An 18,531-nucleotide genomic window follows, 5' to 3' on the forward strand; every position below is an offset into this window, starting at 1 on the left:
AATTAGTCTCAGTTTTCAATTTTCAAAGAAGAGGATGTGGATGTGCTGGCAGTTTTGGGCGTTCAGCTTTCATTGTCCTCTCAGAAATACTAGAAAAGGGGGTAAGCTATTGAAATGCTCAGAGGGGCCAACGTGCTTCTTAACTGCCTTATCAAAAAACAAATTATTTTTACCTTTTCATCTTTGTCTCCCCCTCTTCCCCAGAGAAATAAAATAAAATAGGAATAAAACTAGAGCATATCACACCGGGAATCTACATGCTACAAAACTGTAATAAAAGTAGGTAGTAAAACCAAACCAAGAAAGAAGGACCAGACTGCAAATACAGCATGTAAAAGGGTTGCAAACAAGTGGCAGGAGAGGGAATTATCAACGTTCTTTTCTGTGTAACAATCAAGAGAATTGGAGATGTGGTGAGAGTTGGTGTATGGCAATTTTTTGCTTTCATCTCAGATTTCATGCAAGCATTGGCCAGATGGGTAACAGGGAGTGGGCAGGGATCTGTCCCGGGGAGCGATGGTTCGTTCATGCCAAAGGGCTTGTGTCTTGTCTCACTCCCCTGCCTCATGCCGGCCTCTGGCCATGGACAACCAAGCCATGGAGCCTGCAGCGAGCGTGGGAGCTGGGATATGCTGTGAGCAGACTTGATCCGGTCAGAGGGAAATGGTATAGCGTCAAAAGGGAATGATTTGCAGGAAAGTATGCAGGGATGGCAGAGCAGAGGCTGCTTCTGTCAGAATGAATTGACTGTAAGGGAAAAGCCAGGGAAGCATTGCAGAGCTGGTAATGGGAATGTTTGGAGGATAGAGAGGAGCCTCAGCTTCCTGTGTATTAGAAGCACAATGACGATCAGAAAAGCAGCTGAAGGAAAGAATTGCTGTCTCCTTCTTGATGAGTTCCAGACCAGTATAGCCATGGAAGAGTTGAGAGGAAATTCAGCAGCAGAAGGCACTGTTAGAGCTTTGGTGTGTTTGTACCTGTTTGATGCCCTCTCATCCTTCCCATTCTACAGCTTTGAGGATGATGTGGCCAGCTGAACGTAGGTTTTTCTGTGTCCGGTTTCTGTTTCCAGTGTCATAGGCCTCGTGGTGATATTGGCAAAGGAGGCAGGAGAGTCTGAATTCTCAGATTCCCTGTGACTCTGACATTTGCAGAATACCTCCTGATTTGTAAGCTTGAATGCACTTCATGATGAAGCCTTCTAGAGGGAAGGAGTGTGCAGCCAAACGGTGCTATTGACAGTTTCTCTGTTCTGACGAAGGACTTTATATCGCTAACCACAATTTCATCAATAATGTGGCTGGGTAGTGCAAATCATTATAATTACTCCTGGTGCTTCAGCTTCAAGAAAAGGTATGTCTGTCAAGCATGTCGAGGGCAGAGCAAGGAGAGGAGACTGCCTTGAGGGGGATCTTACTTGGGGAAACCAGTGGAATGCACGGAGTGTGATGGGGGGAAAGAGAAGGAGACCTGCCTGTGGCTGGAAGGGAATTTGCCAGCCCAATATAATATTACAGGTTCTGAACCTGCTAGATGTTTGCTTCTCTTCACCCAGCTGCTTCGTTTTATTTTTCCAGGTCCCCATGCCTTAGACTAAGGTGTGGGCAGTAATTTCGCTATTGAGCATATAGGAGTGCCCTGGTTTGTGGATGGGAAGGGCTTAGATGCCAGGTTACAGAGATGGAGCGTGTTACTGATGCTTGGCTTCTTCACTGCATGTGTTAGGCCACAGACCAGCACTGCTATAGGCAGCTCGATACGGATGCGATCAATCTGGGGCCTTATCTGCAAGAATCGGGCAGCTACACTGGACTCACTTCACTCAGCCTTCTCCCTGTGCCTATTTTACTTTGGTTTCTGGACAACTAACACAACGATGTCAGCCTGCATCTGCAGAGTCTGAAATGCTAAACTCCCTTCTGAAGGTATAACCCCTCCTAGGAAGGTTGGGAATCCAAATTAGGAAAGTAAAGAGCCTCCTGGGCTTGTCCCACTCCTCATAAAATGTGGCCTCTAACTGGGTAGGATGCTGAATAACTCCTGCTGTCACTGTGAGCCCTCCAGAGGGGAAGAAGGAGTTTGCCTTTTGCCCCAGTGGGATGGGGCTTCCAAGCTACACGTTCCTGGAAGTAAGAAAGCCTTCTGAAGCCATATCACCTTCCACAAGGAGAAACCAGGGCTATAGTTTTTGTCTAATGCTTAACCCTACTGAATTTGTAGGAGAGGAGATGAAGGCGACAGAAACAGAAACAGGGAAAGAAAAGCAGATGAGATGAAGAAGCAGAGGTGTCTGGAGCAGAAGGAAGGAGTACATTTGTTTTGCCTTGAGAAAACTTCTACAAACTGAGCATGTTTTTAAAGCCTTTTCTAAGATTACTTTCACTGCTTTTGTTGTATACTTTCCTTTATTGGTGTAGTTCTTGTTAGCTATGTCCTTCCCAGGCTTTGAGATTCGCAGGCACTAGTTCCTCTGCCTGTCAAGAGGTGCTGTTTCTGGGGTTTTTTTTTCTCTCTAGTTACTCTGAGATGTGTTTTGATTTTGTATTTTATTCATTCGTTTTCTGCCCTGAGTCTCTTTTGTGAAGTACAAGTTCCTTTTCATATATACGTTACCTTTGGCCCTCCTGTCCTCCCCTTCTGCTTCTCTTCCTGTTCTTTGCGTGCCCCTTCCTCCTTCTCCATCCCTCTCCGGGCTGCTCCCCTGCTGTTTCAGTTCAGTTGTCAGATGGACTGGTCCTGTCTTCTCTCCGCCTGGCAGGCTTCCCTTTGAAGCTCTGTAGCCCTGCTCTAAATCTGCCCGGCTGGCCTCAGGCGTTGTCTGCAACACGGAAAGATGCTGTGCAGCTGTACTTCAACAGCTCTTTTGGCCTGAAGTTTGGAAAATGGTGTAGTCAAGTCGCACCACTTAAAAAGCTGATATGATTGAGGTTTTGGGGGAGCTAGAGAAGCACAGGGACCATTTCGTGTGGGTGAGACTTCAGTATCAGTTGTCTTTTTGACAGAGAAGAACCTCATCTATGTGTGAATCAACTAATGATTGACAGTCAGAGAATAATTGGGAAACATATGTAACTCCTGCCTAAATCTGCTATGTCATGAGATGCAGAAAGCTGCAGGAGGTGGGAAGGATGGTAGAGAAAAATGTTATCAAGGAACTACACTTGTGTCTGTAGTGTGTAGAGTACATAGATTTGGGGGGGACGGGGGAGGAGGAGGATTTTACAAGAGACTTACCTTTACTCAAAGTAGATTATGAAATTTGGCCTATGATTTAAGGCTAGAAAGGCTAAATTTGGCCTATAAGCAGGATGAAAATACCCCACTGGTATTTGTGAAGCAATGTGCTGCTGAGAGAGGCGGTAGGTAAAGCACACCTCTCTCTTACTGCAGCTGGAAAAACGGGGGCAGAGGCCCAAAGACTGACTGATCGGTCAGTGGCCATGCCAGCACTAAGGTGAGGATCATCACCTCACCCCGGCCCTACCTGTCAGCCATTAGGTCGTGTTTTCTTTCTGTTACACAGAACAGCGATGCACATTACAAATGCTGAGAGGTTGTATCCTCTAGCTCTTTGAATCAGAAATTGGTAAAGTAAAAGTTTTGGTTTAAAACTAGATTTGTGCAGGTTTTAGTGTAGGGGGATTAATTTGTCAGTGAGTAACATCATTTTATTTTAACTGATCTTTGTATGAGCGTTCAAAAATTATTGGCTTGTTATAGCTCTATAGCTTTGCTCTGATCAGCAAAAAAAAAAAACAGACAGCAACTTCAAAAAGATCAGGATGAGGTGGTGATGGTGGGGAGAGATTTTGGCTTTCTTTTAACTTTTCACTAGCTAGCTTAAACTTGTCCGTTTCAACTCGCTGCATGCTTGGCACAAAATGAACTTTTTTTCTGTATCCAAGTAACGCTCTCCTTCATCTTCAAAAATCCACTGATTGAACTGAGATTAAAGTATAAGCTTTCTTGTGGTTGAGGATTGTTGGCCAAGCTACAAGTGAGCAGGATTGAAATCCTGATTTGTACATATCTGGTAGGACAAGTCTTTGTTCTTTGATTCATTACAAGAAACACTTGTAGAGTAAGTACGTCTGTTCCAGATTGACACCTTGCCTTGAACCACACATGGGAGGAGGTGGGGAAGGCAGGACTACCGGAAAGGAAGATGGTTCAGGATGAGAAGTGAGAGCAGCAAAGCTTCAAAGCAGCTAGAAGGGAGCTGTGCTCGGGGTTTGGCTACGAATCTAGTGTCTGTGTCTCCTGTCCTCAAGACATCCATTCACTTTTCAGTGTCTGCGGGTGACAGGAGCTTATTTTACATCCCAAATGAGCGGTAATAACTAGAAAAATGACTAGTGGGAATAAGTAGCGCTATTTCTTGCAACAGTTACGAGGCTTCTCTGTCAATTACTGATCCACCCTGACTGTTGGTTGTAATAGCTGGCCCGAGTATAGCGTTGTATAGCTGCCAGATGAGGCAGATGACTTCACGTGTCAGAGCAGTGCTCTGGCTGTAGGGCCGCGCTGGCGTCGCGTGCAAGGCGCTTAGCTGTGGCAGGCCAAGCTCATGCCACCGTTACCGCTCACAACAGCAGAAAACGCTAGCTTTGGTGAGGCAATCATCGTGTGAAAATTTTGAAGTCGAGGATAGATGTACAGTTTCAATCACAGAAGTTTGAAAGATGTGTCAGGCAATTTGTATGTGTGGCGATTGATACTGCAACCTATTTCATTCCTGAGTGATTTTACAGAATTTAAACTGTAATTCTAACCTGATTCTTCCTGATATCTCTGCATTCTCACTGGTTCCAGACAGCTTGTTTTGTTGTGTTTTCATAGAAAATACAGTAACAATATTTCTTACGATTTTGTGTGTGAGTAGTGTTAACTGACCTACATTTTGATTTAATTTACAAAAAGAGTTAATAAAGCTCTACTATAACTTCCTTTGCAGTTTGAATTCTTGTGGTAGTTGTGATGGTCTTTGTTTTAGGAGTTCCTAGTTGCTGTATTTTTAGGGTTTTGGAAGGGTGTAAGGTTCTGCCACAGCAATAAGCAATGTGGCTATTTCTGGCTTGTGTGGTCTTAATTAAAGAAATACTTGGACTGACATCCTAGTTTATGGGATAAAAATCCTGTCTGCCACAAACTGAACTAATTTATTTTCATGCCTAATAGGTGTTTGATGACAGCTGTGCTTGTGGTTCTGCTGAACAGATACCTTGGCTAACAGAACTGAGGTGTTGCTTTGTCCTCCATTACTGTTGTGCTCATAACTGCAACAGCAAGCACGCTATTTAACTTTCCATCGTGGACTAAGGCTTCGAAATCCTAAATGGGGAAGTTCACTTACTCCTGGGTAGCTAAATGCATGGGGTAATAAAAACACCGGTCCAAGTAGGCGGCACGCTTCAGTTTTCAGGAGTTAACGAGACAGAGTCTTCACAGCAGCCTGGGTCTGGGGGCAGAGATGACCACAGCCCCTACGCAGCAAGGTTCTTCCTGCTTACCTTGAAGGCTCCATTGCCTGTGGTGGTGGACTGGGAGGTGTTGTGTGACCACACCTCACAGGTATGGAGCGGTTCCGTGGTCCTGCAGGATGATGCCTCTGCCCACACGAACGCCCATGGCTGCGGCCAGGTGGTGCCGAGAGGCTGCGTGGGTCCTTCAGCCCGAAGCGTGAGAGCTCTTCGGAAACATCACTCACCAAGTTGTTCGGTTTTTCAGAGTCTGCATCAAAATAGGATCCTCGTAGGTACAATGAAATGCTTGTATGCCTTTTTCATGTGCAGTGGTAACATCATCATTTGATTACAAACTGTTTACGAAATGTGAATGATGATAGTCTGTGGTGGAAAAGACATTTTATCGGCTGTATCAGTACAAGAGTTTTCTTAAATGTATCATATACCTGTGGATATTGGTATTATAAATAGATTTAGATATAATGGGAATGAGAGACTTCCCCAGTGAAGTTGACTTAGTTTTTTATATATTACTTACTAATCAGTTTTATATTTTTAGCTGTATGTCGCTAGCATTTAATTGCTCAGCGGAGAGAGGAGGAAGAGTCAAGTCTCGTGAGCAGGAACAGAACTTCTGCAGCACGCTGTTGCAAAATTCAGTTTTCCTGCAGCAAGTAATAGCTCTTTTTTTTTTTCCACTCCTCTTTGAAAGAATTTCTGTAAATAACATCTGTGCCTATACCTGGTTCAAGCTGCTGGATATGGGTTATGGGAAGATTCAGTTACCGCACTTGTGCAGGATAGCTACATGACAGCACCGTGTTTAGGTTGCTGAGGTAACTCTAGACCCAGAGGTGATAAAAGTGCATCATGTCTCTGCGTTTGCTGAGCTTTTTAAACCCCCTGAGAGGCCAGTGTGGCTGTGCTCTTTCCCCAGCTCCAGCTGCCGTCGGCACTTGATCTAGCTGGGTGTATGTAACGCTGTTTAACATTTTTTGTATTGGCCCCATTTTATCACTGTTTATAGCTTTAAAGCCTCTGAGGTCAATATTAAAGCTGATTTTGGGTTTTTTTTGTAATTTTCAAGTTTGGACAGTTGCTTTTTCAGAGTGGAGGATGAGTTCCATTGCTTTACCAAAAATAATAATATGAATATTAATAATTGACATTTGCAACAATTTGTTTGGAAGGACCTATGCTTTGGAGCAGTGGGTAGAGTTGTCAGGTAGGTGCCTCTTGCTTTTCCAGTTAAAATCCATCTTGTTTAGGGCAAATCCTGGGGTGTTTTTTTCAGTTTAACGGAGGTTTGCAGATTGTAGAATGACACAGTAATTCAGGATGTAGGTCTCTAGCTGAGTCTTCTGCTCAAAGCAGGATCAGGCATGAGATCAGACTGGATTGCTAAGGGCTTGATCATTTCAGTCTTGAAAACCTCCAAGGATGGAGATGGCACAACCTGTCTGGGCAGGCCGTACTCTACCTGGCTGTCCTCATGGACAAAAGAAATAACTTATTTCTGCATGGAGAAAGGTTGGGAATGGTTTCCAGTGGCTTCTCACCTGGCTGCTGTCATGTCAGGAGCTAGAACTGAAGCTGAGGAACGTATTTTCTTGAGTTGAAGTGTTTGTCTGCTGGGGCTTTTGGTGAGAAAGCTCTCACTGAAACACAGGCTGGCATCAAGATGGGCTGGGGAAGGGAGAGGTGAATTAAATGGGAGAAAAGATCAACAGAATAGCGAAGGGCAGATCTCTGGGGCACAGGTCTTGCAGTCTTTGGAGCAATTGTCCGAGGCCTGCTTTTTAGCCTGTGCCTTATCTCCAAAAACTGTCCCTCCTTGGAGTGTGTGACACATGGAGGGGGAGCTCCGTGCCTTGTTTGCTCTTGGTGTAGGCATGCTCACAGGTGGACATGCTAGAGAGGAGGTCCTCAGACTTTCCACACTGCCTTTTCAGAATGTGTGTTTCACCCTCTGCTGTGTCCAGTCTGAGAACTGCTTTCAGGCAGGAGGGGGACATGTCCAGAGAAGAGCAGCGAAGCTGGGGAAGGGTCTAGATAAGAAGTCCTATGAGGAGCAACTGAGGGAACTCGGGTTGTTTAGCCTGGAGAAAAGGAGGCCCAGGGGAGACCTTATCGCTCTCTACAACTGCCTGAAAAGAGGTTGTAGTGAGGTGAGCATCGGTCTCTCTTCCCAGGCAGCAAGTGATGGGATGAGAGGAAACGGCCTCAAGTTGTGCCAGGGGAGGTTTAGGTTGGACGTTAGGAAAAGTTTCTTCACTGGAAGGGTTATCGAGCATTGGAACAGGCTGTGCAGGGAAGCGGTGGAGTTTCCATCCCTGGAGGTATTTAAAAGACATGTAGACGTGGTGCTTAGGGACGTGGTTTAGTGGTGGAGTTAGCAGTTAAGTAGGTTTATGGCTGGACTCAGTGATCCTAAGGGTCTTTTCCAACCTAAATGATGCTGTGGTTCCATGAGTCCCCATGCCGTGCCTGGGGCAGAGGCGTTGGGCGGGTGGAGGTGAGGGTGCAGTGGGGAGGACAGCGGGCAGCTGGCCCCAGCAAGTGCTGGAGGAGATGGCTGCCGCTTCTAGAGGCGCATGGCCGTGGTCTGGCGCCTGTCCTGCTGCGAGGTGGCGGCTCAGCCCTCGGCAGCCGGGGCTCCTTCCCTGGTTCCCGGCACTGCTCACTGCCCGCTGGGCTTGCCTGGGTCACTGCCCCCAGCCACGGCCTCACACATTCCTCGCAGGACATCTTCCCAGACAAGTTCTCTGCCCCTCTCCAGAGCGTGCCTTCCTCCGGAGAGGAGGAGGGAGGCAGGGATTCCCGAGCATTGCCGACAGCAAAGCTCTCTGGAGCCAAAGTGTGCCCACAGGCGCTGGCGTCCTGTTGGCACTGCCAGCAGATGTCCCCGATGACTGCGCTGCGGGGGCCCGGGTCTGCTCTTCAGGGGGCTGGAGGCTCATGTGGGTCTGCGGGGATAGCAAACAGGATCTGTGCGGAAGGTGGAGGTCTGAATCCTGCCCCTAGAAAAGAGGAAATTTCAGCAGATTTCCTCCCTTGCGGGTGTTAATAAGATGCAGGGGTGGGAGGAGGACAGGAAAGTGAGTCTACAATAGACTATTTCTGAAATGCATTACTTTTTATTTCTAAAAGTCGTCTGCTTTTTTGCTTTTCCTCTGCTGAATGTGCCATTTTCTAGATCCTAAATGCATTAGAAGCACTGTACCGTGGCTGATCGGTTCGCTGCGGATTTTTCTTGATTTGCCTACTGGGAAAGCGGATGCGTGGTGGGAGCTGCTAAATAGATCAGCTGAAGTGCTACCCTGGTTCTGACAGCGTGGTTTTAGCTCTGCAGCAGCCTTGTCTGGGTCAGGAAGCTGGCTTTTCAAAGGGATTTGGATTATTGGCTCGATATGCTCTCGCCATATTTTTTCAGTCCTCTCTTTATAGTGTTTCAAGTATTTCATTACCTTTAATGCCGGCTCTGGTTTTTCCCTTCAGATAACAGATTGTTTAGACAACCGTGAAATAAAGGAAGTATTTAATTACTGTGCCACTTTTCAAGTGCTAGTATGTGCTATGTATTCACGAATGCATACGTTTTTGTGTTATTCTGGAAGAGGAAACTAGGGGTGAAATGTATGCTTATCTCCAGCTAACACAATCTGAGATATCCTACAGTTTTAAAAGCTTGTAGGAGCTATTCCAAACCAACTGCCTGATGGTTGCTAGTGAACAGTTTGTAAAAGGAGATTAAAGCCCAACACCCAAGAGGCACGCACTGCTCCAAAATGTACTCCCCAGCTCCGTGCTGAGCTCTAAACCGGTCTGGTTCAAACACATTACAAAGAAGCAGCAAGTACTGCCTTGAAGAATTAACCCGTACTTTTATATTTCCGCTGTACTCACCGTGTTTCTACGGTATTATTCTCTGCAGGCCTCGCCGGTGGAAGCAGATGGAGCCGCCAGCAAGCAGGTTGGGGCCAGCCCTGGCAGCGCGGGACTGGGGAGCCCAGTGTGCCCGTCCCCAGGTGGGCTGTTGCTGCTGCCCTCACCCCTGCCCTTGCGCACCCCATGCTGGGCTTTGGGCCCAGTCTGCAGTCTGAGTCCGATAAGTGCATCTGCAGCAGCACCAAGAGGGTTTATTAGAAAACGCTGAAGGTGCCTATAATCTCGACATAATAAAGAAATTTTTTACAGTAAGGATGATCGTTTTGCGGCAACAACCCCCCGAGAGAAGTGGTAGAGTCCCCATGGCTGGAGGTTTTCAAGGTGTGGCTGAACAGGGTGCTAGACAATCTCCTCTAGGCTCCTGTTCCCACGAAAGCTGAGACCAGGTGATCCTTCGAGGTCCCTTCCGACCTGGGCCGTTCCATCATTCTGTGGCTGCTTCGGCACACCTGACCAGACGCTGCTCGGGGTGCGAGTTGTCTGCTTGGCGTGCTGTAGCCAGAAGGCAACAGGGGCAGAAACTATCAGTCAATAATAGCTTCTGTTTAACACTTTTCCCCTCCCCAAGACATTGAGAAATGGGGAAGGAGAATAAGAAGGGGCACATCTGTGCTTGTAGGGGCTTTAAATGGACAGTATTATGCACACTCCTGATTTTCTGCTTTAAAGCCTTTATGCATGATTCCTAATCTGGGGAAAGGAATTTGCTGGTAAAATTTGAAGCCATTTTCCTCAAAAGGGTGTTTCTGAAACATTAATTTTAAGTAGGCATTTTATCTACTGCCTGCTATCATGCTAAGTTCACAGTCATTTTTTGTAGTTCATTTTTTGAAATGGGTCTGTCAAAGTTCAGCTTGGTATGAGTAAATAAAAAGTGCTATTCGAAGTGGGTATTTAAATGAGATCTCTGGCTGTAATTGGTATAGGAGCATAATGCTCCTATTTGTTGAGGATAAATGTGACTTACACAATTGAGCTTTGACCTCAAACATCAATGGGGTACCATTCCCCCACGTTGAGAAGCATATCCAGCCTTTTCTGGATGTGCTCCAAGACTCTGAAGCGCACAGGCTGTTAGCAAGGGCTCATTAGCTGACTAAATTACTTTGGCTCATAGATGCCAAAGCACAGAGGTTAACAAACCTTGCAGGTAGGGTGGAAGCTGCAATCTTGTGGTGAACCGACCAAATTCTCCTCTCAAGAGTCAGCAGTGATGAGCTGATGATACTTGTCTACAAATCACCAAACCACCTTGTGTCTGGCTCCACATCTGTGAGAAATGCTAAACATTAAGTATTGATAGCAAAGTTTAATATTGGCTGGCAAGAAAAACTGAGATAGCATTGCAAAAATTAAAATTGTAAATGAGCATGGGTTTTCATTATTTGAAAGGGATTATTTGGGGAGAAATAGATGTGGTCCAAACTATGTGACCTTCTAGTAGAACAAGCAACATCCTCTGCTGTTCAGTACAAGCCAGATACGTCCACGCAGTGACCTCTGTGCCACCAGTGGTGTGGGAACTGCTCCACAGAATCACAGAATGTTCGGGGTTGGAAGGGACCTCTGTGGGTCATCTAGTCCAACCCTCCTGCCGAAGCAGGGTCACCTACAGCAGGCTGCACAGGACCACGTCCAGGCGGGTCTTGAATATCTCCAGAGAAGGAGACTCCACAACCTCCCTGGGCAGCCCGTTCCAGTGCTCCATCACCCTCAGAGGGAAGAAGTTCTTCCTCATGTTCAGACGGAACTTCCTGTGCTTCAGTTTGTGCCCATTGCCCCTTGTCCTGTCGCTGGGCACCACTGAAAAGAGTGCACACAGTGGTGTGCATCTGTCTGGCAGCAGGAGCAACTCTTGTCTCTGCTTGTGTGCAGGCTCTTGGTGTAGCCTTGGGGGGCATCTGTTTGTTAGCTCACTTTCCTAGCTTGTCGAAGAGGTGCATTCCGAAGCTGCCACTGCTGCCGTGGTTGGAGAGGGGACAGGATCTGAAGCTGAGATTCTGCTTTAGGAAGTTAGAGAGATGTCGGGGTGCTTATGCACTGCCTGGGATGCTGGCAACTGCTCTACTTCCATTGGTGGTACCAGCTGACAGTAGTTTAGCTGTCACGGTCCTCAGCTGTAGGCCTGTGTGCTGCTGGTCCCTTCTCCCGTGAACCAGCATCAACTTGGTGTTTTTTTTAAGAACTGAATGACAGCTGGGTTATTCCAGTCCAAGGCTTCCTGTTAGCACAGTTTATTTGCTGTCTGATGCTTGACTGACATGGTTTAGTGGAAACAGGCAAGCTGAAATATGCTCCAGCACTGACAGTGAGACCGTGTTAACTGTAGCATAGCTACTTGTCTGGGTAGCATCTTAGGATAGGATTCATCACACGACTTCAATAAAGAGATCCATACCTTAGTAGGCACATTGTAGGTTACAGGTCATCTTAACTGAGGAGGAGTATCTGAAATAGTTTGGGTGACTCTTCCCCAAGAACTGTCCCTCTGTCTTTCTTCACCGTGAAGGGTGTTCCATGATGCCCAAGTCAAGTGTAAGTACCTAAATTTTTTCAGGTGAATTTCACTCTTGAAGCCTTGTCTTCTCAGAGAGGTGAATTTTGCCTTTGTTGAAGAAAGATTTTTTTTTTCAAAACATCCATTAATAGGCTTGCAGTATATCCAGCAAGAAATTGGATTGTAATAAATAGGTCTATGTTTTATTTGAAAAAATATCATAACCTTGCAACATTATCTCTTATATGTGTGGATTAGGTTCAGATCAAAAGCAATTCAAGTCAACTGCAGCTTGTGCCAGCCCGGTTGTGAAGAGATTAGAATTTCTTCCCAGTCCTGTCCCTTCAGAGGAAGCTGCTTCAAGTGAGAAAGATGTGAAGAAACCTGAAATGGAGCAGCAGAAGGAAGCAGAGCTCCCTGCTACACCAGAGGTATATATGGACAAGAAAGAGAGGGAGTGAAAAACAAAACAAAAAAGAAGCCAGATCTCACACAAAATGTTTATTGTGCAAATTTTTCTCAGTATAATGTCACTTCAGGAATTCATTCAAAAGAATATGCCAGGGAATGACCCTGGAGGATGGTTTCTGTGCCAAATCCTGTGGTCATCAGAGACTTCCCCCTCCAGAGGAACTCCCCAGTGTCTGCTTGTAGCATTTGAATCCATAAACTGGCTGGAGCAGAAATGAGAACTTAACCTGCAAACGCCAGTCCCACCGCATGTTGGGAGGGCGGAGTATCCAGAAGGTGTAGACAGTGGAGCCCTTACCTTCTTAGTCCTCTTGAAGTGCTGAGCAAGCGCAGGTGGTGGCAGAGGTAACAAATGGCCACAACCATACTGCTCTGTCAGGTCCGTTAGATTGTTGGTCCTGGGTTAGGACCGGCTTTGGTGTGCAGGGCAGTGTGAGTGCCAACAGCAAACAGCTACTGGTTGTTTCCAGGACTTCAGTGCTGCAACTCCATGTTGTAATTCTGGAGACGGAGGCTTCATCTTTGATAACGTTCATTCAGAAAATAAGTGGTAAGGGCTGAAGTTAACCTTTAATTGTGCCTGCTGATCTTTGAATGCTGTTTTCTTTTCCCAAATGTCTGAACAGGTGATGAAACCGAAAGTCCTGGAACAAGAGGGGAGTGTAGTATTGCCATTTTTAAAGAAACTACCTGAGACCAGCCAAGTTACTCTGCAGAATTCTGGTCTACAAGGTAAGCAAAAAGTGTTTGGAGAACTCAGCCGGACAGTAACTGAGTATTTGCATGTGGTGTTCAGGGACAAGTGCCTCATCAATGACCTGGAAAGTTTGGGAGCTAAATGGTTATTTTCTAGTTGCATCTGACTGATATTGGTAGTGTGGCTTCTGTGATGCGAAGGAATCTTCTGGCTATTCCCCTTAAACGCCACAGCAGAATCATGACACAGCGGAGGGGGGCAGGGAGAGCCCTATCTTGCTCTTACCTGGCCTAACAATAAAAGATGTAGTATGTCAATGGGTATTATATTTCATTGTTGCTTCTGCTTCCAGATGAAAATGACTTAGCAATTGGTTTTATCTCACAGTAAAAACTTCTGGAGCTAAAGTCTGCACTCAGCTGCCCATGTGGAGCTTCTTTTCACAGATGAACAATACATATTTCTGGCCACATCCCTGAATTTGACCTGTGCCAAGCACGATTTCTTGCAAAGCTGAACTTTTCTTGTTTTTTGCCTTCGTGAGAAAGTTTTGCATGAGATTGGTAATGTTTAGTAGTTTGATTTTATATTGATTTTAGAGATGCATATATGTACGTAATGTGAAAGAAAGAGAGAAAGAAAAATCATCTGAAGTTTTCTTTCGCCTGAGAACTTATTAGGTAATATACTGATCATCGTAGGTAATATACTGATCATCCTAGTGTTTTTGAGATTGAAACTACTGAAGGTGATCCACCATGGAAAACAGGATTCTCTGAAAAGGAATAGAAATCTCACTTGTTTTAAGTGGGGAGGTGCTTTCCAAGCAGGCTTTGAGAAGAACATCATTTTATGTTAGGCACGAATCAATCCAAACATTGAGTAACAGACTGTAGGTCTCTAGAGCCCAAATTTTCTGAGCGATGCTGAAACACTTGACTGCTCTCTAGTGTTCACAGCGCGTCAAGCGCCAAAAGCATCCCATAATCCATTAAAACGTGTGTCGGCAATAGGAACGAAAGCGAGCACCATGCAAAGACTTGGAGGGGTGGCTGCCCTGGGCTAGCATTACTGTGCTGGAGCTCTCCTGTAAGGTTAGGTGCCACGTCCCAACAGCAGCAATTAAAGACGGGCAGTCGGTGTGATCTGCAGGTCCGCTGCAAACGAGCTGCGATGGGCCAAAGCGGCTGTAGTCAACATCCCTCCCGTGGCCGAGGCGGCTCGGGTCGGAGAGTCTGTCATCGCCTTTTGACCGCCCTGTGTTTCTCGTTTTGTCTCCGTGCCGTTGCCTGCAGAGCCGCCCCGCGGGGCCGCGGTTCCGCTTAGGGTTCGCAACAACTGGCGGCGATCGCAGTTTTTCTCGCAGTCAGGTAAATGCGGCGCTAAGACCAGCTTTGGCCCCTCTGCTGCCTTCCAGTCAGAGGTCTCCTCGGCCGTGGGGCTGGGGTGAAAGCTGAGCATCACGGGGACTTGCTCTGCCTCTCACTTTCGTAGAAAGTGTCTATTCCTGCTGCACAGTTGACAGAGAGCTGTTGGGTCTCACACTGTCGTGATGCTCTGGTTTCAGGCACCCAGAAGAAATCACTTGCCTTTAAATACCTTCTGCTTGATTTCTTAAAATCAGCCTAATTCAAAGACGTTTGGGTAGAGAATGGCAATGGTTCTCTTCGTAACTGTGGCTCTTGAGTAGTGTAGTCCCATCCTTTTAGCTTTGCTGTGCTTTTTCCTTCCGTGTACTGAATCACGAAGGGAAAAGTAGATCAAAGTAGGTAACATTCGGAGTCTGAACACTGCTAACATCCGTCGCCAGAAGTAGATGGCATTAGCTAGTGGTAGAGTAGAACCTGATGTTAGTTAGTATTGTGCTCCTCTGTACCCAGATAAAAAGTAGTTTTGTTGGTGATGGGCGTAATCTGTTTTTCTTGTTTATTTGCTTGCAATTCGTCCTTGCATTTGGCTGTGGGAACAAATAGGAAACTAACATGAAGCTTTTTTATACAGATACAATGTAGCTTTAATTGCAGGCTAAGCACATTTTGCTGTGTTCAATTTAATTTTTCTGTTTTCTGTTGTGGATTTTTTTTTTAACAGCTGATTCTGAGACTGGTGACAAATCAAACGTGAGTACCTTTTTGCATTGTTGTTTATTTTAGAGATATGTATTTAGCAAAAGTGAATTTTTTATGCAAAGTATCTTGTAACATCCCCAAATCAGAATGAGATTTTTCTTTTCTCATGGAAATGAGAGAGAAAAAATAGAACCCAAATCAAGACCTGGTCTGAATCTGGAATTTATGTGTTCTTCTCTTGTCCAGAAGGAATGCTGGCTATACAGTACTGGTTTACTGGAACCACAAAACCTTCGTCATCTCAATATGTAACTCCAAGTTACGCATTCTACTTTCAATGTATAGAAATTAGAGACCACAATTCTACTGTCTCCCCAATGGGGGGGGACACACCACAGCAAAACCCCACGCCACAAATGCTACACTAAAGTACACAGTATTACATATTCTGTTTGTCATACAGAAACAGGCATAATCTCCTCCTATCAGATTCTAATATGACTATTAGTGGAAAGGAATAGGCATCAAGTGTCTCAAATTGCCCTTGATTATAAGGATTTTAAACACGTAAATGTATCATGTAATGGGATCCTTACTGAAGCCTAAGATACTATTTCTTTACGGATAAAAGTTTAAAACAGGGCTATAGGCTGTTGTACTGGCAGCCATATGAAACAAGATAATATGTTTTACAATCATAGATTGCTTAGCATGTTGCACAGAATATTTTAGAAAGAAAAATAGAGATTTTCTTTAAATTTGGGTACCTGCAGGTATCTCTGTTCACTGCTTCTTAGAGCTTTCTTTCAGATCTTTTTCCTTTTTTCCCCTCCAGCTGAAGTTTCCCAAGCCTTTCTTTGCAAACCAAATTATTATTGTATCATTTGGATACCTGTGGGCAATCCCAAGTGTCAGTGAAGCTAAGAATATTGTCTGCTAACTGAGAGAACCATTATCGAGTTCTCCATTTTCCATTTTAACGTCGCCGCTGGGGGTGGGCCAGATGAAGTGCAGCTTTCTTGGTAGCCATGTGAAATACGGTGTTAAAGTCTAATAGCTCGGTTTTCCTTCACGCAAGCGTTTCAATTTCTGGTCCTGGGATCCAGAAGAAGAGCGAAAGCGCCAGGAAAGGTGGCAGCACGAGCAAGAACGCTTGCTTCAGGTAAGGAAGGAACTACTTTCCTTCCACCATGTAGCTCAGTGGTTGAATTGTCTCTTTGGACAAAAGTTGGGCATTTCATGTCGTGTCTTCCACATCCTCTGTGGATGCTTGAGCGAATTCTGTGGCAGATGAGTAAGAACACGAGCATACACACACATTCTCTGTGGTTTGGGCACTCTTAACATCTCCCTTCCCTGCTCTGTAGAAAGACTGAAAGGTCTGAGTTGTGCATTCCAGTGCAGAGTTAAACCAAATGTTGGTCCTCAACTACATTCAAAGTGTGTTGAGCAGAAAGTGTGAGTCTTAATTACTTGGAGCCTCTTGCTCGAGACTGATGTTTTCCTGGCCCTGACACCTGTGTAACTCTTCTTTAAAATTATGGTCTTAGTAGATTTTTGTAGACTTCTGCTCCATTCACAGGTTCTGCTTGGAAAACATGAAGCTGAGTTTGGACATGAAGGGTTTGGGGTCTTTTTGTGAGGGGGAAAACTCCCTCAGAACAACCACTGGTTTTTCCTAATGGCAGAGTAAGCTGTAAAAGGTCTGGTTTTGTGTCCTAGTTGGGAGAAGTGCAGCGGCCCTGAGAACTTGAATTTCCCCATCAGTCAGTAGTGTCTTTTGAAACTGTGATTTGGTTTGGTCCCAAAGAAATCGTATCTTTCTTCTGTGTAACAGAAGAGCAAAAAACTGTCAAAGGATGGAGAATAATAGAATGGAGTCTTTAAGAATGACTTGTGTGTGTCTCTACTGCTCTCTTGAGATTATTTCTTTTTAGCCAATATGGTTGTTTCCTGTTAAAATGGTGTCAAATTCTCATCATAGTTTTTCTGGCATATGTGGGTATTCTCTCAATAGTGAATACATCTCTTCTGAATTAGGCAGATGTGGTTTCTAATGTGAACAGAAGCTGGAACTGGTGTAAAAGGGATATGGAAGTTGCTATTCTTCCCCATATTCAAACCAGTTCTGTCAAACAATTTTAAAGATCTCTTTGAGGTAATTTTTTATGCAAAACTGTGTGAAAACAATTCTCTAGAAATAATTCCATCAAGGAGGAAAATAAGCTATTTAGCTAATTATAAGCTTACCCCCTTCAAACCTTTACACATTTTTCATTTAGCTTTTAAACTTGCACAGGTATTCATCATTCATTAAATTGTACTGGCATCTCTCTGAAATTAGTACCAGTATCTGCAAGACTTGCTTGTTTATATGCTTCTTTGCTGAAGTTTCTAATGTAAAATCCATGCCTAAATGTTTTGAGGTGTGCAATCGCTTTTTAGAACTCTTAATACTGTAAAATAAACAAAGAATTATTGAAATTGTTGAGCATAAATTTAATTTCTGACCAAAGGTTTAAAAACTTCTAACAAGTTAAACTTCTTCTAGTATGTTAAAAGTTCCTTGTGGTTTGAGTGTGTTAAATGTAAGTGCTAGAAACAAGTGGGGAGAGGAGGAAAGCAAGCTTTTTTTGACACCCATGGTTATTTAAACTGTTGTCTTCCTATTTCATCTTATTTCTGATTAAACCACTCTTAGCAGGTTCGTTTTCACTGTGGAGATACTACAGAATTTACTCCTAATACCGAATGCTCTGAATTTACCTGTGTTTGTATCCTCTTACAGGAGAAGTATCAGAAGGAGCAGGACAAGCTGAAAGAGGAATGGGAAAAGGCCCAAAGAGAAGTTGAAGAGGAGGAGCGTAGATATTACGAGGAGGTATAAGGCTCAAAGGACAAGGTTGTTTATTGACTTTTTTGTATTTAAAGGCACCCGCTTACTTAACTAAAAAAATCCCATACCTAGATTAATTAATGAAAAGCCTTCTCAAGGCTGAATTCTCAGGAGGATCGTTTCTCTTAAACACTACCATAGCCATTGAGGATAAATATTTAAATATTAATACAGGTATCCTCAGAACCTCCACATAGGTGGAGGTGTCTTAATTGCTGTGCAAGTCTGGGTGAGTCAGTGCGGTTATGTCTGGGCGTGCTCAGACTTCCCTCCGGAGGCAAAGCCTTGTGCGTTTTGGCGTATACTTGGTGCCTGGTCTTGATGGAACTCCAGGTGAAAGTGTTGTGTGCCTTGGGCTTGATGATGTAGATATTTTGTAAACTGGCCTTGTCTTTAAAAAAAAAAAAATCCACAGGAAATGTTTGAAGCTTGCATTTGTAGAATATTAACAATATAGAAGATAGTGGTTTTCTTCTGTTGTATGTGGA

General features: G+C 44.8%; 1 protein-coding gene across 6 annotated transcripts in view; it reads left to right on the plus strand.

The window, feature by feature from the left end:
- Nucleotides 1–18,531, plus strand: part of LIMCH1 (LIM and calponin homology domains 1) — a 180,252-nt gene that overhangs the window by 148,508 nt on the left and 13,213 nt on the right. For 5 of the 6 annotated variants that reach the window (XM_075420754.1, XM_075420752.1, XM_075420756.1 and 2 more), the window contains 6 exons: nt 9,400–9,493; nt 12,169–12,341; nt 13,008–13,113; nt 15,170–15,198; nt 16,226–16,309; nt 17,936–18,028. In XM_075420754.1, the coding sequence (XP_075276869.1) occupies nt 9,400–9,493; nt 12,169–12,341; nt 13,008–13,113; nt 15,170–15,198; nt 16,226–16,309; nt 17,936–18,028 (579 nt within the window). The remainder of the gene's footprint in view (nt 1–9,399; nt 9,494–12,168; nt 12,342–13,007; nt 13,114–15,169; nt 15,199–16,225; nt 16,310–17,935; nt 18,029–18,531) is intronic. The other variant, XM_075420757.1, reaches the window with a different exon arrangement.

This window comes from Opisthocomus hoazin, chromosome 5 (genome assembly GCF_030867145.1).
Source record: "Opisthocomus hoazin isolate bOpiHoa1 chromosome 5, bOpiHoa1.hap1, whole genome shotgun sequence".
Lineage (NCBI taxonomy): Eukaryota > Metazoa > Chordata > Aves > Opisthocomiformes > Opisthocomidae > Opisthocomus > Opisthocomus hoazin.